The 25,877-nt window shown below is 43.2% G+C and overlaps 1 protein-coding gene across 2 annotated transcripts in view; it reads right to left on the reverse strand.

Annotated features, from left to right (window-relative positions):
- Nucleotides 1-1,124: 1,124 nt before the first annotated feature.
- The window catches only part of BICRAL (BRD4 interacting chromatin remodeling complex associated protein like), a 45,057-nt gene continuing 20,304 nt past the window's right edge, over nucleotides 1,125-25,877 (reverse strand). For both annotated transcript variants that reach the window (XM_021716613.1, XM_021716614.1), the window contains 7 exons: nucleotides 19,085-19,190; nucleotides 18,162-18,262; nucleotides 15,015-15,076; nucleotides 13,599-13,744; nucleotides 11,804-11,898; nucleotides 7,637-7,739; nucleotides 1,125-5,016 (listed from right to left, as the gene is read on the reverse strand). In XM_021716613.1, coding sequence (XP_021572288.1) covers nucleotides 4,229-5,016; nucleotides 7,637-7,739; nucleotides 11,804-11,898; nucleotides 13,599-13,744; nucleotides 15,015-15,076; nucleotides 18,162-18,262; nucleotides 19,085-19,190 — 1,401 coding nt within the window. In that variant the 3' untranslated portion in view covers nucleotides 1,125-4,228. The remainder of the gene's footprint in view (nucleotides 5,017-7,636; nucleotides 7,740-11,803; nucleotides 11,899-13,598; nucleotides 13,745-15,014; nucleotides 15,077-18,161; nucleotides 18,263-19,084; nucleotides 19,191-25,877) is intronic.

Raw genomic sequence — 25,877 nt, forward strand, 5'->3', positions numbered from 1 at the left:
AGCTGTTTCAGTGCCCTACTGAAAACCGTGGTGGTTTCTTTCTTTTCCCTTCCCTTTTCCCCCAACAATCCACTCTGCTACTTTCTCTGCCTCAGGGAGCGCTAGGGCCCCTTTCCTGGAATGTGGCTTCCTATGCACAGGGCTGAGGGCTTTACCCATCCTAAGGGAAGATGCCTGGTCTTTCCTCTTCCGCATGCCCCTGTAAATACAAAGACCCTGCTCCTGATCTAGCAGCCAGATGACCCTTCCTTCTAACTCTTCATTCCAGGGGCATGTCTATTGCAAATGGCCTGAAGAAGGGCAAGAATGTCATACTGGACTCATTGATCCTTAAGAAGAGAAGCTTGACATCAGGGCCTCATTGTAATGACATCAAGGGATGACCCACTGATGTAATTATTCTAGCGTCTGTTAGTTGTATGAGAATGATTTCCTATTCATATACTGATTACTGCCGAGTCTTGATTTCCTACTGCTATAGGATAGGGGGAAGCAATTAAACCATAAAGAAGTACAAGTATAAAGTCTAGCCCAAAGAAAAAACTGCCCCCAGAAATACATTTCACCTCTGGAAGTTTCCCTGACAAATTTGGGTAGAGTCACACTTGTGAGGGCAGGAACTCAGATGGGCCTCATGGGGCTGATTTTACAGATAAAGTAACAGAAGTATTTCTCAATACAAAATTTGCTCAAATATATGAATCCAATGAGAAACATGTCAATTCTGGAATAAGTCTTATGTAAAACAGCTTTCTTTACCTGTTCCTTAGTTTTCTTCTTGTGCTTGAAGAAACAAAACAAACAATTGAAGAAAATTTCTTGCAGAGTGGGGCTCAGCCATCTAGCTTTTCAAATGACTCCCATTTTTCCTTTCTTAGCTAAGGATCCATGTGACCGAGTAGGGATGGAGGCCAGTGGTAGACACAATCAAACTTCCTCACTGACCAACTTTGTTTTGTTTGTAACTGTATGGAAAGACTGATCAATTGAAATCCTATCCCCTCAAGGCTACTTTTTGGTAAAAGTAAATATATCCAAATAAAATTTCCACTGAACACTTACCCTCTTTTTTTCTGGGAAAAGTAGCCATTCCTATTTGCAAAATCAAGACAATCACAGTTGCACATTTTCCCAAATCTTTGGCTGTATTGCAATGGTTGTTTCATTTTGTAATCTCCAACTAAACATTTCCTAACCATGGATTAACAATATAGTTACTGACTGGTTTCTTTTAACAGTATTTATCCAACATAACAAAATAAACTGCAATTTGTTATACTTTTTTTTTTTTTTACAAAACATTTTATAAATATTTTTACAAAATGTATACAAAGCAATTTCAAGTGAGACATACTATACAAATGAAGGTATTTAAGCAAATAAAGCCCACACCACACTGACAGCGAGTGACGCGTCCTCTTTAAGTCAAGTCAGTCTGTAAGGCCTCCCTAATCTAACAGTCTACTAAATTCTTCAGAGCTAAAATATTTCTTTTTCGTAATTGCCAGTTTAAAATTTTGCTTTATCTTTAGGCAGTACTTAAGGACACAGAAAATCAAATGCTTAATAACAAATTCACACTTTTCCACAACAATAACAGAAAAAAGAAAGAAAATGATTTTTGTTACTGTGTACAAATAGTTCTAAAACTTAACTTTGACTGATAAACCTGAACAACTGAATGTTGGCCATCCGAGGCTGAGCTCTCTTACCCTTCGCCAGAGGGGGCTCGACATGCGAGTTATGACCCATGTGCGTGTAACCTAATCACAGAAGTAAAATACATTTTGTAATCTTCATTTGTCATTATCTAGAATCCTTCCTCCATAAAAAGTAAATTTACATACAAGGACACAAAAATTTACAAGTTTCATTTTGGTAAATCAGGCTCTCCATTTGCTAGACAAGTGTTAGGGCTTTAAAACCCTTGAAGATGGTACGTAGAAAGGCGAGGAGTGGAGCAGCAGGGCAAGACAGAGAAGAAAGAGGTGACAAATGTACATGAAACTTATATTGTCTCTTGAGTATTCCACTGATTTACAGTAATTAATGTAACTCATTAGCAGCCCACGTGAAGGCTTCCAGGTATCAAGTTCCACAATGAGAATCATTTGATCAGGAGGGATCATCTTTAAGTTTTGCTAGGAATTAGCAAAACATGAGCCCTAAGAGAAGAAGAGCCTAAGAAGTCATGGGGTTCAGGGCAGGGTGTTACCCCAGGGCTGCCCAAACAGAAAGTTCCAACTGGCAATACCAACTTATTTTTCTAATATGTTACAATACAGGAAAAAGGGGATATCTGTAACTTGGACATTGGCACAAATAAGGAAAAAATGGTAACCCCAAAATGGCCCAGATTTTCCAATTTCTATTGGCCGGGGCATGGGATTGGGGTGAAGGTATAAAGACTGGCTGTCTCACAGGTTTCTTTATGTGGTAGGACAGAGGATCAGGGAGGGTATAGGTTTTCTGTTGCTGCGTTTTCTGATAATCAGAAGCCTTCCTTTCCATCACAGGCCAATCTGGAAAAGAAATGCCCAACATGATGATGGCAGTCGTCCCCATGCTGGGGATAGCCAGAAGCAGATCCTGGCAACAGGTTAGCATGGAGACCAGTGGGTGCACCTCTAAGGCCAGGGAGATAAACAGATTAAATGAGAGAGTGCGTGTATGAGAGGGAGAGTGGATTTGCGCACACTGTAACCAAAATGACCTCTGGATCTGAGCAGCTCAGATACATGCACATGTGTGCACACGCACATGTGTGTGAGAGATGAGTACATATAAAATGCTATTATGTAGCATTCCCAATGATAGAAGATAAGTGATGGTTACAATGACATTGAAAATAAAAATAACAACAGAGATGGGATGACCTGGGGCAGGTATTACACAAGAAAGGAAAATGGGGAACGCTCCCTGAAAAGAAATATAAATAAATAAAGCAATACGTCATGTTCATGTATAATATGAACACAGGCCAAACAAACCATGATGGGGCATATCCTTTGGCTCTCAAGGGGGACTCCCGTGTCTCAGAGCTTTCCTTTCAGTGGTGGGCTGGCTGGTTACCTTTGGTTTGTCTGTGTTTTGGTAATGATTGCTGCCAGGGGTGACTGCTGTTCTCAGACAACAAGAAGCATAAACAAGGCCAAAGTCCCCTTAAGGTTTAAACTGAAAAATCACAATGTAGCTTTCACATGAAAGTGCTTTTGACACTTGGCTATTTGTTGTGGGAGAGGGTGCAAAGAGAGGTTAAACAAAACACAACCAGCAACAAACAAAAACATACATCATATGTTGACTACATCCAATTATAAAATGCAAAACTCTTTTTTTTTCTCAATAGTTAACATATATATGCTTTTACATATATACATATTATAATCCTCATGGCTCTATCCCGGCCTCCCCTGTACACTGTGCCTCTTAACTGGTTTCCATTTTCCTTTATTTAGTCTGGTGACATTATTTCAAGTCATGCTCTTGCAACTAAGAACAGAACATACCCTAGATGAAATTCAACATGGATATGCTGAAAAACAGGAGGTTTTGCTCTAGGAGCATCAAAAAAGCACTTGAACGATCAACAGGGAAGCCCTGCAAATGCCCTGCTTATGTGCACTGGCTTTTATACCAGGGCTGTGGGGTCCCTAGCAGGGCAGGTAGCAACTTACTGCTCAGAGATGGCTGAAAGGGGAAAAAGCATGTAGTCTTCCCCTCAACAAAAAACCCAAACCTCCTAAATAATGAACAACAACAACAAAAAACCCATAAAAACTAAATTTGGAGATGCAGTGGGATATTCTTTAACAAGTAGCTTCTATCAGTCCTATTTGATTTTCTTTAATAAGTTTCTTCTTTTCAAATGACTTATGATTGTCAAAATTTCACCCAGGGCCTAGTATACTGTGGTCTCATTGAGTTACAGTGTTAAAAAGAAAACAAATAAACAAACAAAATGACTATAAGCACTTTCATAACACTTGAAATGTGTGGGCCTATCAGAGTGCTTTCTAACAAGGATTAATTTTACTAAAGGATCTCCCTGTAACCACGACAAGTATTGCTCTTAAACAAAGAACAGGATTGAGATTAGAAAGAAGAACCTGTGATGAAAGATCAAGCAGGCTGGAGACAGGAGACCGTTTCCATTTGCTTTTGCCAGGAAAGAAAGTAACTTGTCCAGGGTGGGGTCTTGGGGTGGGGTGGGGGAGGACTGCTGCTATTAACACTCTAGGATACTATTTACAGCTGCTTCTAAAATGGAGTCGGTTTCTACAACGCCTTCACTGTGGTCCGGGATGAATTTTTCCAGGCAATTTTCCTGCGAAGCCAGTGGAGAAAAGTTGGGGAAATCTAACTCCACAGAGCCGCTAACCGCGGGGTCACTCTGGAGTTGCCGCCCAGCCTTTTTGAGTTCCAAGATGTTCTTAAATGTGGTCTCTAAACTCTTCGTGAGCTGGAGATCTTGCTGGGGCTCGCCTGACCCTTTCATGATGTCTGTATGTAAAACTTCGTTCTTTGGAGAATTCCTCAGAGTTTTGTCCTGGAAGGAATTGTTACATGTCATCTCCAAGTGCGAATCTACTAGGATACTTGAGAGTTTGCTCTCAGTACCATGATCCATTCCGGACGAGATTTTCCGGGGCCCTTCAGAGCCGGGAGAGCACTCGCTGGTCTTCATAGGGTCTCTCTGGCTGACTTTCTCTTCAGACGCGCTCCGGTATTGAACTAAGCCCACTTTGTCAAATTTCAGTGCTCTGCCGAGGCATTCCGTTTTTTTAGAAATGTTTCCTTCTGCAGAGACCACGATGTGATTAGGCACTGGATGAAATTGGTCATGATTCGTTTGTTCTGTCCCGCCTGGTTTGGCTCGGTCTCTGCTTTGGGCCTTGGCCGTCAAATGGAGAGAGGTGGCTGTTTTACTGCCATGCTGGTCACTCCTGCCAAACTGTGTCTCGTGAGCAGCTTTATCAAGTTTGAAGGAACAACAGAAATCAGCCTGAAAACCCTCTGGAAATGGAAAGAGAAAGGACATCAGTGAGTGAACAAGAAAGGAAGGAGAGTATACAACAGGCCCTCAGTGGCTCAGGTGCTGAGGACAAAGCCCACCCAGCCCAGCCCACCTAGTCCTTTGTTTCACACACAGGAACATGCAGAAGCGTGATAATGAGAGGGCACAGTAGCCAAGGTGGGAGCCTGAGCTTCCAGACAGGAAGCTTAAGCTTTTTTCCAAGGTAGCTGCTTGATTACAAATGGGAAAACCCAATGGAATCCTGATCTCTAAGCGTTATTTGAAGTTAGTTTTCTGTTAACAACTGCCTTGAACTAGTCTGAAACTAGAAATCAGGTGCTGTTGTCAAACTGGTTTCTTCCTTAGAGTACAGGGCTCTGGAATGGGGCTTTGTGGGGAGGAGACATAGACAGAGCTACTTGTCTTTTGGTGATGACACTTCAATGCCTTGAGACATATGTGAGAAAGCGAGCATTGCTTTGCCAAGACCATAAAAGGAATGGTTAACATGCATGCAAAATGGTATCTGATTAGAAGGACCATGGGGTATGGAGGAACCATGTCTGTGAGTGAGCACTGAACTACAGCAGCCTTAAAGGCTGGAGGATGGCAAAATAAATGTCGTGAACATGAATTTGTTCACCAAATCCCAAAATGTGAGGTCTAGGAAATATAACTTGACATCTAAAAAGATGACTCAATCCAACAAACATTGGTTGCAGGCACTATACAGAGGAGAAGGAAGCATGGTCCCTGCCCATAAGGCACCCCTGTCCAAAGGAGCTGTAACAAAGTAGGAGGGCTTATCCACAAGCCAATTCACAAAAGGTAGTAGGAGATTTCAGGCTCTAAGACAAGGGAGCAGAAATAGATCCCACATTGTTCTCTTCCTTCGTGGAGAGATTTGAAGATCCCGCTAAATACATAGCATTTCTTTCAGACTCTCCCTTTAGACTGAGTGTAAGGATCATATCTTCTACTTGTAAACTTCTGGAGCCACATCAAACGGAAGGCAGAACCTTAATATTTAAGTATTAGAAAAGACAAGGAATCTTGGTATGGTGGCTTATGACTATAATCCCAGCACTTTGGGAGACTGAGGTGGGAGGATTGCTTGAGCCTGGGAATTTGAAACCAGCCCGGGCAACATAGTAAGACTTCATTTCTATAAAAATATGAAAACATTAGCCGTGTGTGGTGCATGTGCACCGGTAGTCCCAGCTACTTGAGAGGCTGAGATGGAAGGATCACCTGAGCCCAGGAGGTCAAAGCTGCAGTGAGCCATCAGTGTGCCACTGCCCTCCAGCCTGAGTGATAGAGTGAGACCCTCAACTCAAAAAAAAAAAAAGAAAAAGAAAGAAAAGACAAGGGAACTGAAATAAAGCCACAGGAAAATAATAGTCTAATAGCAGGGGAATGAATTAGCTAAATTATCAAGTTAATATATTAAAAATATATTAATGGCCAGGTGCAGTAGCTTATATCTATAATCCTAGCACTGTGGGAGGTGGCGACAAGAGAATTGTCTGAGCCCAGGGGTTCAGGAACAGTCTGGGCAACTTGGTGAGCCCTTGTCTCCACAATAACTTAAAGAAAAAATTAGCCAGGCATAGTGGCACATGCCTGTAGTCCCAGATATTTGGGATGCTGAGGTGGAAGAATTGCTTGAGCCCAGGAGGTCAAGGCTGCTATGAGCTGTGATTGTTGTGATCATGCCACTGCACTCCAGCCTGGGCAACAGAGTGAGACCTCGACTTGAAAAATACATATTTATAATATAATTATAATAATATAATTATATATTATAATAATATAATATAATTATAATAATATAATATTATTTTTTGAATTGGAGTCTCACTCTGTTGCCCAGACTGGAGTGCAGTGGCATGCTCCCAGCCACTGTGGCTTCTACCTGCTGGGCTCAGGTGATCCTTCCACCTCAGCCTTTCAAGCAGCTGGAACTATAGGTGCACGTGATCATGCCTGACTAACTTTTCTTGATTTATTGTAGAAGTGAGGTCTCACCAAGTTGCCCAGGCTGGTCTCAAACGCCTGGGCTCAGGCAATCCTCTCACCTTGGCCTTTCAAAGTGCTGGGATTACAGGCGTGAGCTACTGCACCCAGTGAGAACTTGTTTTTTAAAGGCAGAATATGGGTTAAATCTAAAATGCATGTAATTGGCAGGAAAGTAGATGAGATCAAAGTACTTCAGTGATCATTACAATTTACTGGCTTGGGATCAGAGACCACGTCTTACTGATGTTTCCCCCTAACTGTGACTTGCCACATACCAAGACACTAATCCGCTGAGGTTTAATTGCTCTGGGAAGCCTTCTGGCTTAACTTAGCTCTCAAAAACTACAAGAAAGATTGGAAAATTTAATTTTAAAACAGGGAAAAAGAATTACTTAACTGAATGAAAAAAATTCCAGTTTGGATTTTATAGACTAGAGATGCTCTTAGAGTATTCCTATACTCTGGACTTTTTCCCCCCAGAATTCATGTTCAGCCTTCAGGTTTCATAGCCAAAGGTCAGTTCAGACAAATTCCCAAAGGCCGTACAGTCCCTGAATCAGTAACCCTCCCCTACTTTCCTTTCACTCCGTTGTTTCTTACCAGGGTCTACAAGTGCCAGGCGCTTGTCCCGAGACAGAGAAGCTCTTTCCTCCTGGTTGAACATTCTGTCGATCATCACCATCTCAGCAGAGGGATTGATCCGCTGAAAAAGAGAGGCCAGTCATTTCAGACGCCTTTTATTAAATGCAGCTTGGAACAACCGAAGCAATCAGAGAATTTGGTGTACAGGTTTTAGTCATGTCCTATTTATCCTAGTCACATAGGATACACTTTTCTTTTTTTTTTTTTGAGCCTCACTCTGTCACCCAGGCTGGAGTGCAGCTGCACAATCATGGCCACCGCAACTGCAACTTGCTGGGCTCAGGCAATCCTTCTGCCTCAGCCTTCCAAGTAGCTGGAACAATGGGCATGTGTTACCATACCCAGCTAATTTTTTAATTTATTGTAGAGGCAAGGTCTCGCTAAGTTGTCAAGGTTGGTCTCAAACCCCTGGGCTCAGGTAATTCTCTCAACCTTGGCCTCCCAAATGCTGGGATTATAGGTGTGAGCAGCCACACCTGCAAGGATGCATTTTTTAATTGTATTCTTTTTTGAAAAAGTAATTTATATACTGGCACAAAATCTAAAAGGTACTAGAGGACATGTGAAAAGGTTCCCTATCTTTGCGCCCTGTGCACCCACCACCACCCGGTGTCTCTCCCTGGAGGCATCTGCCTGCTTGGCAGATTTAAATACTCTTCCAGAAGTATTTTAGGTACCCATAAGCATTTATATATTTCTTCTTTTTTTTTTCTTTTGAGTTGGGTCTCAATCTGTTGTATAGGCTGGAGTGCAGTGACATGATCACGACAATCATGGCTCACAGCAGCCTCAACCTCCTGGACTCAGGTGATCCTTCCACCTCAGCATCAGGGTAGCTGGGACTATAGGTACGTGCCACTATGCCTGGCTTATTTTTAAATTTTATTTATATATTTATTTATTTTTTTGAGTTGGAGTCTCACTCTGTCACCCAAACTAGAGTGCAGTGGCCGCTCCCGGCCACCACAGCCTCGACCTGCTGGGCAGCAGCAATCCTTCCGCCTCAGCCTTCCGAGTAGCCAGAATTACAGCCGCACGCTACCACACCTGGCTAATTTTTTTGATTTTTATTGTAGAGATGAGGTCTTGCCTGCCCAGACGAGTCTCAAACCCGCGGGCTCAGGCAATCCACTCACCTCAGCCTCCCAAAGGCATGGGATTACAGGCTGAGCCACCGAGCCCGGCTTATTTTTTTATTTTTATTTTTTGTAGAGACGAAGTCTCACTCTGTTGCCCAGGCTGGTCTTGAACTCTTAGGCTCAAGCAATCCACCTGCCTTGGTCTCCCGAAGTGCTGGGATTACAGGCATGAGCCACCATGCCTGGCCTACTTCTTTATTTTTTGTACACAAATGGTAGCGACTACATATACTGTTATGTACCTTTCTTTCCCCCCACTTAATAATGTATCTTAGAGCCGGGCTCGGTGGCTCAGCCTGTAATCCCGCGCCTTTGGGAGGCTGAGGTGAGTGGATTGCCTGAGCCCGCGGGTTCGAGACCCGCCTGGGCAGTGAGACCTCATTGCTACAATAAATCAAAAATCAGCCGGGCGTGGTAGCACATGCCTGTAATTCCGGCTACTAGGAAGGCTGAGGCAGAAGGATCGCCGGAGCCCAGCAGGTCGAGGCTGCGGTGGCCGGGAGCGGCCACTGCACTCCAGTCTGGGCGACAGAGTGAGACTCCAACTCAAAAAAAAAATTAAAAAAATGTATCTTAGAAATCTTTTCAGTAGGATGACCTTTTACTTCATATTCTGCTATGGCTTAATTGTGGGTTTTTTTTTTTTTAGTCAGTTTCACTGTTGCTCAGCTTGGAGTGCAGTGACATGCTCACAGCTACGACCTGCTAGGCTCAGGATTCTTCTGCCTCAGCCTTTCAAGTAGCTGGAACCACAGGCATGTGCCACCATGCCTGGCTAATTTTTGTGGATTTATTGTAGAGACGAGATCTCGCCGAGTTGCCCAGGCTGGTCTTGAACCCGTGGCCTCAGGCAATCCTCTCACCTAGGCCTCCCAAAGTGTTGGGATTATAGGTGTGAGCCACTGTGCCTGGCTTAATTGTGTTTTTATTATGGCTTTTGCTGTTAACAGAATACAACTTTTAATTATATATTCCGTCTTATGTAATACGAAAATTCACAGCAGACATAAGATAATTTGACCAAATAAGTGTCCAAAGAGCTGGTCTTTTTGGTGTCTCAGAGTTTTGTTTCAGAAATGGTTGTTGGCCGGGTGCAGTGGCTCATGCCTGTAATCCCAGCACTTTGGGAAGCCATGGTAAAAGGACTGTTTGAGTCCACAGGTTCGAGACCAATCTGGGCAACTTGGGAAGACCTCATCTCTACAATAAATCAAGAAAAATTAGCTGGGCATGATGGTGCATGCCTGTGGTTCCAGCGCCTTGGAAGGCTGAGGCAGAAGGATTACCTGAGCCCAGCAGGTTGAGTCTGCGGTGGCCATGATAGTGCTCCACTGCCCTTCAGCCTGGGTGACAGAGTGAGACTCTGACTCAAAAAAAAAGGGAAATGGTTGTCAATAAGAGAACAACTATTTCAGACTTTGGTGGTATAATTTTAATTAATTAAATATATACTTAAGTGGTATAATTTTAACTAATTAAATATATACTTAAGTAAATACAGACACACACATACATATTTACCCTATATTGTATATTTGTAAAATGTAGTTCAACCAATCTCTCAAGGTACATTTTCAAAATTTATCTTAAATTGAAAAGAAGTCATAAGAGATAAATTTATAGGTTAAAGTCTTTGCTTCTAAAATGTCAAAATAGGTTTGGTGTTGCCATCATTTCCTGAGATATCTTACTCCTTTCTCTAATTGACTAGACTTCAAAACTAATTTTAGTTTCTATTTGGGGTGATGATGGTTGCACAACCTTGTGTATAATACTAAAAATCATCAAGTTGTACATTTAAAACAATTTCTTTTCTTTTTTTGAGTCAGAGCCTCAATCTGTTGCTCAGGCTGGAATGCAGTGGCACGATCACAGCTCACATAGCCTTGACCTCCTGGGCTTAGGTGATCCTTCCACCTCAGCTTCCCAGGCAGCTGGGGCTGGGAATACAGGCATGTGCCACCTTACCTGGCTAATTTTTTAGATACGAGGTCTTGCTATGCTGCCCAGGCTGGCCTCAAGTGATATTCTCGCCTTGGCCTCCCAAAGTGCTGGGATTATAGGCATTAGCCACTACATCTGGCCAGTATACTTTAAAATTAAATGTGAATTTTATGGTATTTTAATGATCTCTCAATTAAAAACAAAACTAATTATAGCATTTACCATCAGCTAGCCTGTTCAGATGTGCCTGCAGTCCTTCACTCACATCTCAGGGTTGGTGAAAGGCAGTGGACAGTGTCAGAGTGTAGACCGGAGTCAGTTGATCCTGGTCTGTGTCCTAGCTCTGTTATATGATCTTGGATGAGTTACTTGAGTTTCTTTTTTCTTTTTTATTAACGATGAGCCCATAGGTTTTTTATTTTTATTTAAAAAATTCGGGTTAGGTATACAAATGTTCATTATGTAGGTACCCCTGTTGATGAGGTGTGCCCCTGCCCCCGCAGTTTCCCACTACCGTCCTCATTTGTTAAACAAGAAAATAATAGTACTGACCCACCGAGTAAAGCATAGCAAATGTTAGCTGCTGTTTTTGTAGTTAGTAGCTAAGTGTAAGTTTTTCTATAGTCTTAAATATCTGTCTTTTAAACTATTTTTTTTTTTTTGAGTTGGAATCTCACTCTGTCGCCCAGGTTGGAGTGCAGTGGCACACTCATGGCCACCACAGCCTCAACATGCTGGGCTCAGGTGATCCTTTTGCCTCAGCCCTCCAAGCAGCTGTAACTATAGGCGTGAGCCACCTTGCCTGGCTAATTTTTTAATTTATTGTAGAGACGAGGTCTCACCAAGTTGTCCAGGCTGGTCTGGAACCCCTGGGCTCAAGTAATGCTCTCGCCTCTGCCTCCCAAAGAGCTGGGATTATAGGCGTGAGCCACAGCGTCTGGCCTAAACTATGTTTGAAAATGTAATTCTTTGAACTTTTTCTGATTTAGTGGCTGTTACCTGTGGAGTTTTATAAAATAAATATTGGTAGCGCGATGTTTACCAAGGCATCTTCGAGGAGCAGGAATCTGTATTTGTTAAGCATAGCTTGGGTCCTTTTTAGGAGCTGAGTGGCAACCGTTTCAAATTCATTGTCCACTTTAAAAAAAGAGAGAGAAATAGTGAGGGAATAGTAATCACCAACTAGGTCTTTTATTTCTTAAGACTGAAATGCATTACTCTTCCATCATTCAAACATGGCCTACCTGTGGCAATTTTCTTCTCTTAGACTAGTTTTTCCTTAGTTAAGAATTATCCTTCTGCACTGTTTTCCCTCTCTGTCCACTGGTCTTAGAAACTCTTTTTTTTGGGGGGGAGGGGTCAGAGTCTCCCTCTGTTGCCCAGGCTAGAGTACAGTCACATGATTATGGCTACAGCAGCCTCAACCTTCTGGGCTCAGGTGATCCTTCCACCTCAGCCTCCTGAGTAGCTGGAATTACAGGTGCATGCCACCACACCTGGTTCTTTTTTTGATTTACCCCTGAGCTCAGGCAGTCCTCTTGCTTCTGCCTCCCAAAGTCCTGGGATTACAAGCATGAGCCACTGTGCCTGGCTCATTTTAAAATTCACCTATTTTAACTTCAGTTAAGAAACCAAAAGCATAATACCTTAAAAATAAAATTATGTAACAGACTAGCCATAAATATCAATGAATAGGTAATTATCTGCTAGTTTAGATGACCTAAGCCTAATAGTATGGAAACTAAAATGGCTGAAACAATGAAGTCCAATTATCTGGGCAGGGCAGATCGGTATGATGCAAAGACACAAGCTAGTTCTTGCAGGTCATGGTCCTATGGCTCTGTTCTTTGCCTGCTGGTCTCCAAAGATCTCACATTTTCTGATCCACTCTTTTCAGAACACCCCTGTTTAATGCTGGATCTTGACCCTATTCCCATCCCGGGGTGCTCACCGTGGACTGACAGAAACCACGTGACCTGAGATCAGAGATCCAGCCAGGAGGAGCAAGACTAGCCGTGGCTGAGGAAGGGATTAAAGCAGTAGAAGGCACTGATGGAATCAGGGCTTCGGGGGGGGGGGGGGGGCAGAACAGAGACGCACAACTGGGAGAGGCAGCAGGCCCAGACGTCAGGACGGGCTGAGCTCCGGGTTGGGAGGAGGGGCCCTGATCCCTAACCTTGTTTGCCAGTTTCTTGACATGTGGCCAACTCACTGGACCTACTCTAGAGCCTCACGGAATGCTTTTGGGGGCTAAAATAGCTACCTAATCCATAAAACTAGTAGGAATAATTCAGGGTATGAATTCTGCCTAAAGGTAAGGACTATGCCAAACTGCTATGCAGAGCATCTAGTGCAGAGCCATCCCATCTGCAGCCCACTGTTCAAACAAAGCTTTGGAGTCCCTGGCCCTCAGTTTGTCAATAAAATACTCTGACATTCGAGCATCTCCTTCATAATTCATAATTTCTTTTACTTAAGATATGAGGTCTCCTTATGTTGCCCAGGCTAGAGTGCAGTGGCTATTCACAGGCGCAATCATAGCTCACTGTAGCCTGGAAACTCACAGGCCTCAAGCGATCCTCCCACCTCATCCTTGAGTAGTTGGGACTACAGGTGTGCACCCCCAGTCTGACTTCTCTTCACAAAATATTGAGAAGAATAAGTCGCAATCTTACACGTGGACTAGGAAATTGAATAAGCAGGGAACAAGTTTGGTCTGTGATTAAAAACAATAACCTGACTATCCTCTAGGGGTGATGTGGCTCTTGCTCTTTTGTGGGTGGCCATGGACAGGTACTTGGTATCAGAGTGGCGCTCTAGGGTTACAGCCTCCTTACCTTTCCTTAAGTCTTCTTCGGTGGGCATGGAACCCTGGCACACATGGTAGGAGAGCAGTCTCTGTACCGCATCACTTAGTGATCGAAACTGACTTTTGTCAGGTGTCACAGTGTGGGCTTGATCCCTCTGTAACTGCTGGAGAATGCTTTAAAAGAGAAATGGCCAATGTCAATGTGGAGTCATGGAAATCAAATCTAGTTAGAATGTTTATTTGAATACAAAGAAAATAAGGAACGTTATTATTCACAGTACAGTGGTTTTGTGTTTTCTTCAGTTTTGCGTTTTGTATACACAGCGGGTTTATAGTTTAGTCTAATCATCTCCACAGGGGACTCAAGTTAGGATGCTGCCATCAAAAGCAGTGCTGCCACCAACCACTCATGAGTCGGCACCCCACAGGCCTCGGCAATGCCTGATCATGGCCAGCTAAGCTCATGCTTACTTTTCTGTTCTAAACACAGGAGTTTACCAAAGCATTTTTCTTCTCAGAGACTCTTTGTCTCTGAAAAGACAAAGAACTATTTTCTTTTTCTTTTCTTTTCTTTTTTTTTTTTTTTGAGTTGGTGTCTCACTCTGTCGCCCAGACTGGAGTACAGTGGCTGCTCCCAGCCACCGCAGCCTCGACCTGCTGGGCTCCGGCGATCCTTCCGCCTCAGCCTTCCGAGTAGCTGGAACTACAGGTGCGCGCTAGCACGCCCGGCTCATTTTTGATTTATTGTAGAGATGAGGTCTCGCCAAGTTGCCCAGGCGGGTCTCGAACTCGCGGGCTCAGGCAATCCACTCACCTCAGCCTCCCAAAGGCACGGGATTACAGGCTGAGCCACCGAGCCCGGCTAAGAACTATTTTCATTAAGAACATTTATATACCTAACCCTGAATTGTACTCCACATCTTTAAAATAAATAATTTTTTTTGGAGTCTCACTCTGTCACCCAGACTGGAGTGCAGTGGCCACTCCCAGCCAATGCAGCCTCGACCTGCTGGGCTCCGGCGATCCTTCCGCCTCGGCCTTCCGAGTAGCTGGAACTACAGGCGTGCGCTACCACACCCGGCTAATTTTTGATTTATTGTAGAGATGAGGTCTTGCCAAGTTGTCCAGGCGGGTCTTGAACCCGCTGGCTCAGGCAATCCACTCACCTCAGCCAATCCCAAAGTGCTGGGATTACAGGCTGAGCCACTGAGCCCGGCCAAAATAAATAATTTGAAAAATAAAAAATAAAAAGAAGAGAGCAAATGGTAGGCTTAAATTACACTGGATATATTCATAGATCCCAGTGAAAATCAACGATAGAAAAAGATTTTCAAAGTGCATTTTAAAATTATTATTACAACATGACTTCTGTGGCATACTTATTGGAGGTCAGGGATCTAGACAAATGTTCAAAATTGATCTGCCATTGCCCAAGGTAACTCACAAGGCTCCTTTAGTTAGTTGTTTTGCAGCAGGCCTTTTTTGTCCTCCCGAATGACTGTCCACCTAGAGAAAAAACACACCTCATATTATCCCTTTTGTAGAAAAAAGAATACATTTACACATAAAGGTCACTATATTTCTTTCTTTCTTTCTTTCTTTTTTTTTTAATCGCTGGTCTGGAACCCATGGGATCAGGCAATACTATTGCCTCTGCCTCCCAAAGTGCTGGGATTACAGGGATGAGCTACCACGCCCAGCTCAAATGTTTTCAACTATCTATCAAGAACATATTCTGGCTGGGTGCAGTGGATCACGCCTGTAATCCCAGCACTTTGAGAGGTTGAGGTGGGAAGACTGCTTGTGCCCTGGAGTTCAAGACCAGCCTGAGTAACATAGTGAGACCCCCATCGCTACAAAAAAATTAAAAAATTATCAAGGCACAGTAGTACGTGCCTGTAGTTCCAGCTACTCAGGAACTGAGGTGGAGGATTGCCTGAGCCCAGGAGTTTGAGGCTGTAGTGAGCTGTGACTGTGCCACTGAACTCCAGCCTGGGCGACACACAGAGACACAGACTCAAAAAAAAAAAAAAAGAAAAAGAAAAATAGCAGAACATATTCTAAGATTGTAGAATATGTCCTGCTAAAGGATAAACAAGTCCATAGAGTCCATGTAGCAAAGAAAAGCTGCACTGTGTTCAGATTACAGACAGTTGTACTGTCAGTTCCTTAAAAGGACTCAGTTTGTACTTTAAAGCCTGGATCTTTAACTCCCTCTCGAAATGCATCATTCCATTATTTTTTTTCTGAATTAGAGTCTCACTCTGTCATCCAGGCTGGAGTGCAGTGGCATGCTCTTGGCTACCATAGCCTCGACCTGCTGGCCTCAGGCGATCCTTCTGCCTCAGCCTTCCAAGTAGCTGGAACTACAGATGTGCGCCACCATGCCCAGCTAATTTTTTGATTTATTATCGAGATGACGTCTTGTCAAGTTTCCCAGGCTGGTCTCGAACCCCTGGGCTCAGGCAATCCTCTTGTCTCTGCCTCCCAAAGTGCTGGGATTACAGGTGTGAGCCATCATTCAATTTTTGATGAAATGTATTTGTAGGTACCAACTCCACATCTGAAAACTCAGTAGATGGTCCATCTTCTCAATGGTAAACATGGGAGCACAACCTCTTAAGCTCCTGTTACATTCAGTCCAGGTGTGTGATCCAAAAGAGCATTTCTTGCATCATTTTAAGGAAACACATATGCCTTATGTTAGAACTTGAGAACTGAACAGATCTTTACTGTGTACTCGAGGCAGACCCAAACTATAACAAGTTTCAAGTATTAATTGGTAAGTTTGATGGAGAAGAAACTAAGGTCTTAGTAAGCAGAAAGCAAAACATTTCTCCTCCTTTTTAGACTAGTGGTTTGAAATCTTTTGAGGTTTACAAGCCAAAGTTAAAATTATCATATGTACCCTGAAAATATATAATTATGTATCAATACAAAAACTAAAAAAATTAATTTGACTTTAAAAAAAAAAAGCCGGCCAGGCACGGCAACTCAGTCTATAATCCCAGTACTTTGGGAGCCCGAGGTGAGAGGATTGACTGAGCCCAGGGGTTCAAGACAGCCTGGGCAACTTGGTGAGACTTCATCTCTACCATAAATCACAAAAACTAGCCAGACATGGTGGCATGCATCTGTAGTTACAGCTACTTGGAAGGCTGAGGCAGAAGAATCACCTGAGCCCAGGAGGTTGAGGCTACAGTAGCCATGAGCGTGCCACTGCACTCCAGCCTGGGTGACAAGAGTGAGACTCCAAAAAAAAAAGTCTGGGCTCGGTGGCTCAACTTATAATCCCAGCACTTTGGGAGGCCGAGGTGAGTGGATTGCCTGAGCCCACGGGTTTGAGATCCACCTGGGCAACTTGGCAAGACCCTGGTCTCCACAATAAATCAAAAATTAGCCGGGCATGGTAGTATATGCCTGTTGTTCTGGCTACTTGGAAGGCTGAGGTGGAAGGATCGCCGGAGCTTAGCAGGTCAAGGCTGCAGTGGCCATGAACGTGTCACTGCACTCCAGCCTGGGTGACAGAGTGAGACTGACTCAAAAAAAAAAAAAAAAAGTTAGGTCAAAAGAGCATATAGGGACTGCCTACTTCATATACTCCTGGCTGCTAGTACAGAAAAAAAAAAAAAATCTCTCAGCAAACTAAGAACAGATCTACTTTGGTTTTTTTTTTCTTTTTTCAGTCGGAGTCTCACTCTGTCACCTAGGCTAGAGTGCACTGGCATGCTCATGGCCCCTGCAGGTTCGACCTGCTGGGCTCAGGCGATCCTTCCACCTCAGCCTTCCAAGTAGCTGGAACTATAGATGCATGCCACCATGCCCAGTTAATTTTTTTTTTTTTTTTAATTTATTGTAGAAACGAGATCTTGCCAAGTTGCTCAGGCTGGTCTTGAACTCCTAGACTCAGGCAATCCTCTCCCTCTGCCTCCCAAGGTGCTGGGATTACAGGCATAAGTCATTGTGCCTGGCCAGATCTACCTTGATATAATGAATGACACTGACACCATTCAATAGTAAACTGCATTTTTTGAGTGCCTAGTATGTACTGGCTGCTGGTATATTATTAACCCATAAGGAAATGACAGAAATAGAATAGACATGTCAGAAATAGAAGAAACACATTATCCCAGAAACATAAATGTAACAAGGCCTGGTCCACCAGGAAAGTCTTCAGTGACCACATTGTTGTGGGCACACAGGGGACTGGGCTGATTATATACACAATACTAGACAGTAACCACAGAGCAGATGGTATGACTACATTTTTATTCAATTATGCTAAATATTAAGAAGAAGCTGGGCCAGGAACAGTGGTTCACACCTTTAGGAGTCTGAGATGGGAGGAACACTTGAGCCCAAGAGTTCGAGATCAGCCTGGCAACATAGTAAGACCTTGTCTCTACAAAAAATTTTAACATTAGCTAGAATCGGTGGTGCGCACCTGTAGTCCCAGCTACTCAGGAGGCTGAGGCAGGAGGACTGCTTGAGCCCAGGAGTTTGAGACTGTAGTTAGCTATGATTGTGCCTATATTCCAGTCTGGGTGGAATAAAAAGAAAAAAAAAAGAAGCTATGCAAATAGTTTTCTACCTGCACAGTAGGATGGCCAGGAGATGATCCAACTGCTTTTTCCTGCTGTGGCTGTGCGGTTCCTAAGGATGCTGACATAACTTTGCTTCCAGAATCCTGTCCTATTAGAATTAATACATATGACAATGTTCAAAAGAAACAGAAAGTCAGGTTCATCATCGAATTCCCAATGTATACAGATGACTAAATATTCTGAAAGGGATCTGTTTATCACGTATGCTTGCTGCGAGGAGAGTGAAGCACTACATTTATCTACATTTACTTATTTATCTATAAATAAATAAGGAAGAGGTTATAAAACCTATTTCAGTAACAAATAAATACTGATAAATAGCAACCGCAATTGCTATAGTTTCAAATTATTTATACCCAAGAAAAAGTAATCTGTCAGTACTACAGAACCCCAAAATACAATTTAAGGAAAGGGAGGCCCTAAGAGGGGACTGACTAGGAATAGTCAAGCTTTTGTCTTCCTTAGTACTAATTGAGCAGTGCTCGTATTCAAAGTCGTAGAAGAAATGGAAGACGCAGCCCACTGTGTTTTCAGTCTGGAGATAGGGATTCTAAATATACACAGAGAAAGCAACATGAGGATACTAAGTCACATGTGCCACACGATACCAGATTTCATTGTTTCTAAGAAGTACATCTTTTTCACTTAATGGGTCATTCGTATAGTTAGAAGTGATTTTTTCTTTCTTAGAAGTATACAAAATGATAAATTCTATAATTTGGTATCTTAGAGTTGATGCAACATAGTATATTATTTAGGAGGAAAGAATACAGAAAAAAGGAATAATCAGAGTGGAGATGAGATTAAGTCAGAAAGATTTCATGCAGAATGGGAGAGGCGAGCAGCGTGTCCTCTGTGTGTTGGGAGGACAGGGACAGACTGGGGAGAGCTTACTACAAACGCTCCTGACCTGGCAGTGCGGTGCTCAAGAGCCCAGGGATCTGTGCTTGCCTCAGGCCATCTGTGGTCTTGGGAGCAGAAATGGGGGAGCTCTGATTCAAACTTTTTTTCTGAGCCTGTGAAACATATTACCAAGGTGAAAACATTAATTTCATTTCTAAAAGCTTTAATAGTTTACTTAAAACACCAACCAAGCTGCTTAATGCCTACATGGTATTACCTTCTGGTTAGATTACAAAGCAAAAGTTTTAAAACAGTATTTTCTTATCACATTAGGGGAAGTGCAAAGTACATTCTTTAAAAGTCTGGAGGAACTCTGGCTTTTATTGAGGCCATTCAGTAGGGATGCTGAGTTGCTATTGGGTGACTCTCTTGCTCCTGGGACTACTGTGGATCTGGTGTTCAGATGCAAAGCCTGTGGCTGGGAATTCAGTTTCTGTCCCTGGTAATTTTATATTCCGCCTGCTAGGATTCTGATCCTATTAGCTCATACGTGGGGTCTGCACAGACTCCAAGTACCTGGTCATGGATCAAGGGCCAACCTCAATCTATTGTCAACACTCATTGTTTTGCTATGTAGACGATGTAAAGTATATTTCATCCCTGCCATCTGGTATGTATCTAAGCTTGTGTTGTGTAAACATCAGTGGCGTGTAATTGGGAGATGTAAATTCAATTTAATATTAGTCTGAGCAAAATATAATTTGAAAAATTAATCCAATGTTTAAATTGCTCTGTGTTTCTTTTCTATAAATAAGGAAGATGAACTAGATGATGTTTAAGAACTAACAAGTTGGCCAGGCTCGATGGCTCAGCCTGTAATCTCAGCACTTTGGGAGGCCAAAGCGAGTGGACTGCCTGAGCCCACAAGTTCCAGACCCACCTGGGCAACTTGGCGAGACCTTGTCTCTACAATAAATCAAAAACTAGCCGGGCGTGGTAGTGCACTCCTGTAGTTCTGGCTACTTGGAAGGCTGAGTGGAAGGACTGCCTGAGCCCAGCAGGTCGAGGCTGCGGTGGCCGTGAGCGGCCACTGCACTCCAGTCTGGGCGACAGAGTGAGACCAATTAAAAAAAAAAAAGAATTAGAAATGGTCATATTACTCATTCTTCCACTAGCAGGGAAAGGTAAATCTGTACTCTTCTAGTAGGCAGGCAATGAATCCTTAGGAAGAAAACCACAACAGAAAGGTCAGGGTCAAAATCTTCCAGTTTTCACAACATGTCCCCTAGAAGGTAACCCCATGCTCTTCCACTGCAGTACAGGCAGACTTTCCACATGGAGGACACCTGTGTTGTGGACAGGTTGGGGCACATAGCAAGTGCAGGCCCTGTAAATGTGTCCAGGAGGTGAACACAAAGGTCCACCTGGTAGAAAAAACAAACCAGATAAAAATCAGGAAAATATGGCTTAACAGGGCAAGGCTAGCCTGGGTGTGGTGGCTCACACCTGTAATTATTGCACTTTGGGAGGCTAAGGCAGGAGGATTGCTTAAGGCCAGGAGTTCAAGACCAGCCTGGGCAACACAATGAGACCCTGTCTCTACAAAATTTTAAAAAAGAAAAATTTAGCTGAGTGTAGGGAGCAGGAGGTAGGAGGCTGAGGTAGGAGGATTGCTTGATCCCAGGAGTTCGAGGCTGCAGTGAGGCATAACCGTGCCACTGCACTCTAGCCTGGATGATAGAGCAAGATCCTGTTTCTAAACAACAACACAACGATGACAACAACAACAACACCAACAAAGGTGTTTACTATTAGGCGGGGTGCTAAAAGAATGAGATCACCAGCACACATGTTTTTTGGAATTTCTTTCAATATGCCTGGTTCAAATGAAACAGAAGAAAGTTTTCCTTATGACTTTAGAGTATGTATCTTTTCTTTTTCTTCCTTTTTTTTTGAGACAGACAGGGTCTCACCCTGTCACCAGGCTTGCAGTGGCATGATCCTGGCTCAGTGCAGTCTCTACCTTCCTGGGCTCAAGTGAACTTCTGTCTCAGCTTCCTGAGTAGCTGGGACTACAGGTGCATGCCACCACACTCAGCTAATTTTTATGTTTTTGATAGTGACGAGGTGTTACTAAGTGGCCCAGGCTGGTCTTGAAATCCTGGGCTCAAGCAATCCTTTCACTTTGGCCTCCCTAAGTGCTAGAATTACAGGCATGGGCCACTGGTCCATTTTTTTTTTTTTAATTAAAAAAGGCATTAGCCAGCTTGATCTCCTACCTTATTTATAAAACATGACCTGAAATGATTCTTGGCTATTAAACAAACAAATGAAACAAAACCCATGCATATATAAGTAGTAAAACTATAAAGAGAAACAAGAAAGAGGTCACCATAAAAGTCAGGTGAGGGGCTGGGACTGGGAGACAGATCTGAGGGTGACATTCTCTTTCCTGAGCTAAGTGGTGGTTACATGAGTATTTGCTTTATAAGTATTTGTTAACTATACATTTATGTTTTATGCATTTTCTAAATGTGTTCTATTTCATAATACAAAAGATTAAAAGAAAACACAAGTGGAATAGTATAATATCAAAGAATAAAAACTGGCAAACATTTGAGGATTTTAAAAATTACTAGCTGGGCATGGTGGCTCATGCCTGTAATCCCAGGGATGTAGAGGCGAGAGGACTGCCTGAGTCCATAGGTTTGAGACCAGCCTGGGCAACATGGCGAGACCTCGTCTCTACAATAAACCAAAAAAATTAGCCAAGAGTAGTGGCACATGCCTGTAGTTCCAGCTCCTTGGAAGGCTGAGGCAAAAGGATTGCCTGAGCCCAGCAGGTTGAGGCTGAGGTGGCCATGAGCATGCACCTGCACTCCAACCTGGGCGACAGGGTGGGACTGCAACTACTTATTTTTAAGAGAAATGAGTCAGGGTCTCACTATGTTGCCCAGGCTGGTCTCAAACACCTGGGCTCAAGTGATCCTCCTACCTCAGTCACATCTGAGAATATTTTTATAAAGTACTATAGTCTGAAAACAAGATGACTACTCTGTAGGTGACTATGTCTTAGGATAAGAGTTAAGTCTCCTTGCTTGCCTGTGTGGGTGCTGACATCGTTATGGGAGCATTTTAATCTTCTAACTACTGCTTGTAGACCTGACGGTATCCCTTTCCTTGGAACCAGAATAATCATTCCAGTTGTTACACTACAGGGCAGGTGTTGGGGGTGGTGTGGGTAGGGTGGTAGTGACAGTAAGCAGTATCCATGGGAGAACTTAGTTTGGTCCAGGGACTATAACATCTATAGTTCCCAGGGAAACTGGTACTTTCAGTCTTCCTGTTTTGAGAGCAGGACTTTTCTGTGTCTGGGACTACCATACTCCAGCACCGCATGGAGTCTGGTACCAGTGAGCACACAATAAATAGTTGTTAAATAAAAGTAAGTGAATGAATCCCACTGAAGCTTGTCATAGGGACCTCTTCCCCCTCCTAGTAACCAACCCTCCATCCTCAGGAGACACCAATTTCTTGCCACTCTTCAGAACTCTGGGTTGTCCTGAGACAATGATCTTTTCTAGAAATAAGATTTGTCATTATCTTGCTTTACCAAATTTTTTAGATTTGCCCTTGAAATACACTTTCTTCACAAATATAAAAGCTATTTAAGGATATTTTGTTGAGAACTTGGCTCCAAGTATCCTATTAATGTTAATGTACAACTTCAACTTTTTAGATCTACAAATAATTTTCTTTCTTTCTTTTTTTTTTTTTGAGTGAAGTCTCACTCTGTCGCCCAGACTGGAGTGCAGTGGCTGCTCCCGGTCACCGCAGCCTCGACCTGCTGGGCTCCGGTGATGCTTCCGCCTCAGCCTTCCAAGTAGCTGGAATTACAGGCATGTGCTATCATGCCCGGCTGATTTTTTGATTTATTGTAGAGATGAGGTCTCGCTGCCCAGGCGGGTCTCGAACCTGTGGGCTCAGGCAATCCACTCACCTCAGCCTCCCAAAGGCGCGGGATTACAGGCTGAGCCACCGAGCCTGGCTAACAAATTATTTTCATACCATATAGATACACAGAAAAATCTCAGTGAACTCAAATACTTAAATACATATATTTTCCCGCTCTGCAATATACTTTAAAAGAAGTCAGTTACATACTAGCAAGACGATGGTCAAATAACAGGCATTCTATGAATGAAGATCATTTGAAGTCTGCCCAGCTATCCTATGAGAATTGTCTCATTGCCACTGAAATGGGTTGAAGGCCAGCAAGGTTGGAAAACACACAAAGGATTCTCGGTTTCCATTCTAATATGTAAGGAGGTTGGAAGTCTTAGTTCTAATAACAAGTAAAAAGCTGGACAAACTGAAAAATCAAGAACTCTTCTTAGATATGTCAGAAAAGTGAGGTCACGGAGCAAACCATTGCTCCTAAAATTGGAGAGGCAGACAGGCAAATACAGAGAATCATAATTTACCTGATTGGGGGTAGGAAAACCTTGATGAAATGAGAGATAGAAACTTTGGGGTCCCAGTCATGGGGGGACCTCCACACTTTTGTGAGGTTTCCTCCAAAAACTCTACCAGGTCCACATAGCGAATATCAGAGAAACATCCCCTTGTGCTTCCAGCAGGGGGAGGGAAAAGGAACCATTCTGAAATATGCCAGAGGATTCTGTTTCCTTAACAAGCATTGCCTTAGGAGAAACTATATTACCACATGTCCAAGCTGCCAGTTGTATCGGAGCCTAACGTACCTGGGGAAGGGAATATCCAATTCCAGACCCTTCTAGCCTTCCATGTAGCAGAAGGGGAATATACAACTCTAGCCCCCATTCAGTCCCACCTAAGTAGGAGAAACTGAGAAACACTGAAGTTCACAGGCAGTCCAGGGACAGTTCACCAAAAGACCAAGAACTAACCACAGGGTTTCAGAATGCTTTCCGGCCCCCACACCTTATCTTCATGAAAGGACAATTTATTGCAGTTCCTTTTACCCAGTATATCATGTCTGTCTATCAGATATTGCAAGGCACACTAAAAGGCAACGACGGTTTGAAGAAACTGAATAAGCATTAGACCCAGAGTGTGATATGGCAGGAATGTGGAAATTACCAGAACAGGAATTTTTAAAAACTATGCTTAATATGGTAGGTATTTTAATGGAAAAAGATAGGCAATATGGAAGAATTTATGAGTAATGTAAGCAGAGTGACAGAGGTTCTAAGAAAATTAAAAAAAAACTGATAGAGACCACATTTTATTTTTAAAGAACCGTACAGAAATACTGCAACAGAATGCTGGCCGGGCACAGTGGTTCATGGCTCTGGTCCTAGCACTTTGGGAGGCCGAGGCAGAAGGATTGCTTGAGCCAAGAGTTTGAGACATGGCTGAGGAAAGAATCTCTAAATCTGAGGATATGATGTCAATAAAAACTTTCAAAACTGAAAAGCAAAAAGAAAAAAGACTGAGAAAAGACAAAACAAAATCCAAGAACTGTGGAACAACTACAAAACATGTGATATGTGTTTAATAGGAATATCAGGAGAAAAAAAGAGAAGAAGGAACAGAAGCAATATTTGAAGCAATAATGACTAAGAATTTCTCCAAATTAATGTCAGATACCAAACCACAGATCAAGAAAGCCCAGCAAACACTAAGCAGGATAAATTCAAAACAAACAAAACAACATCCATGCATCTCATATGCAAACTTTGAAAAATCAAAGAGAAAAAAAAAATCTTGAAAAAATTCAGAGGGAAAGACACTTTAACTTCAGAGGAACAAAGACAAGAATGACATCCTGCTTCTCCTCAGAAGCCATGCAAACAAGAAGAGTGAAGTGAAATATTTCAAGTGTTGAGACCACCAATCTAGGATTCTGTACGCTGTGAAACTACCCTTCCAAAATGAAGGAGAAATAAAGATTTTCTCAGAGAAACAAAAATTGAGGGCATTTGTTGTCAGTAGACGTGCCCTGCAAGAGATGTTAAAATAACTTCTTCAAGTCAGGCTCGGTGGCTCAGCCTGTAATCCCGCGCCTTTGGGAGGCTGAGGTGAATGGATTGCCTAAGCCCACGGGTTCGAGATCGGCCTGGGCAGGCGAGACCTCATCTCTACAATAAATTTTTAAAAAATTAGCCGGGCATGGTAGCGCGTACCTGTAATTCCGGCTACTCGGAAGGCTGAGGCAGAAAGATCACCGGAGCCCAGCAGATCGAGGCTGCGGTGGCCGGGAGCGGCCACTGCACTCCAGTGTGGGCGACAGAATGAGACTCCAACTCAAAAAAAATAAAATAAAATAACTTCTTCAGAGAGAAGGAGAATGATAAAAAATTAGAAACTTGGATCGATATACATAAAGGAAGAGCATCAAAGAATGAATAAGTGAAGGTAAATAAGAAGCTATTTTTCTTATTCTTTTTTTTTTGAGTCAGCATCTCACTCTGTCACCCAGGCTAGAGTGCAGTGGCATGCTTCACGGTCACCCCATCGTTGACCTGCTGAACTCAGGCGATCCTTTTGCCTTGGCCTTCCAAGTAGCCAGAACTAGACACACGCTACCACACCCGGCTAATTTTTTGATTTATTGTAGAGATGCAGTCTCGCCAAGTTGCCCAGGCTGGTCTCGAACCCCTGGGCTCAGGTAATCCTCTCACCTTGGTCTCCCAAAGTGCTGGGATTACAGGCTTGAGTCACCATGCCTGTCCCAATACTTGGTTATTATAAGGCAGCATGGGCCGGGCTCGGTGGCTCAGCCTGTAATCCCAGCACTTTGGGAGGCCGAGGTGAGTGGATTGCCTGAGCCCGCAAGTTCGAGACCCGCCAGGGCAACTTGACGAGACCTCATCTGT

This window comes from Carlito syrichta, unplaced genomic scaffold (assembly GCF_000164805.1).
Source record: "Carlito syrichta isolate Samal-C Ts95f unplaced genomic scaffold, Tarsius_syrichta-2.0.1 Scaffold308847, whole genome shotgun sequence".
Classification (NCBI taxonomy): Eukaryota; Metazoa; Chordata; class Mammalia; order Primates; family Tarsiidae; genus Carlito; species Carlito syrichta.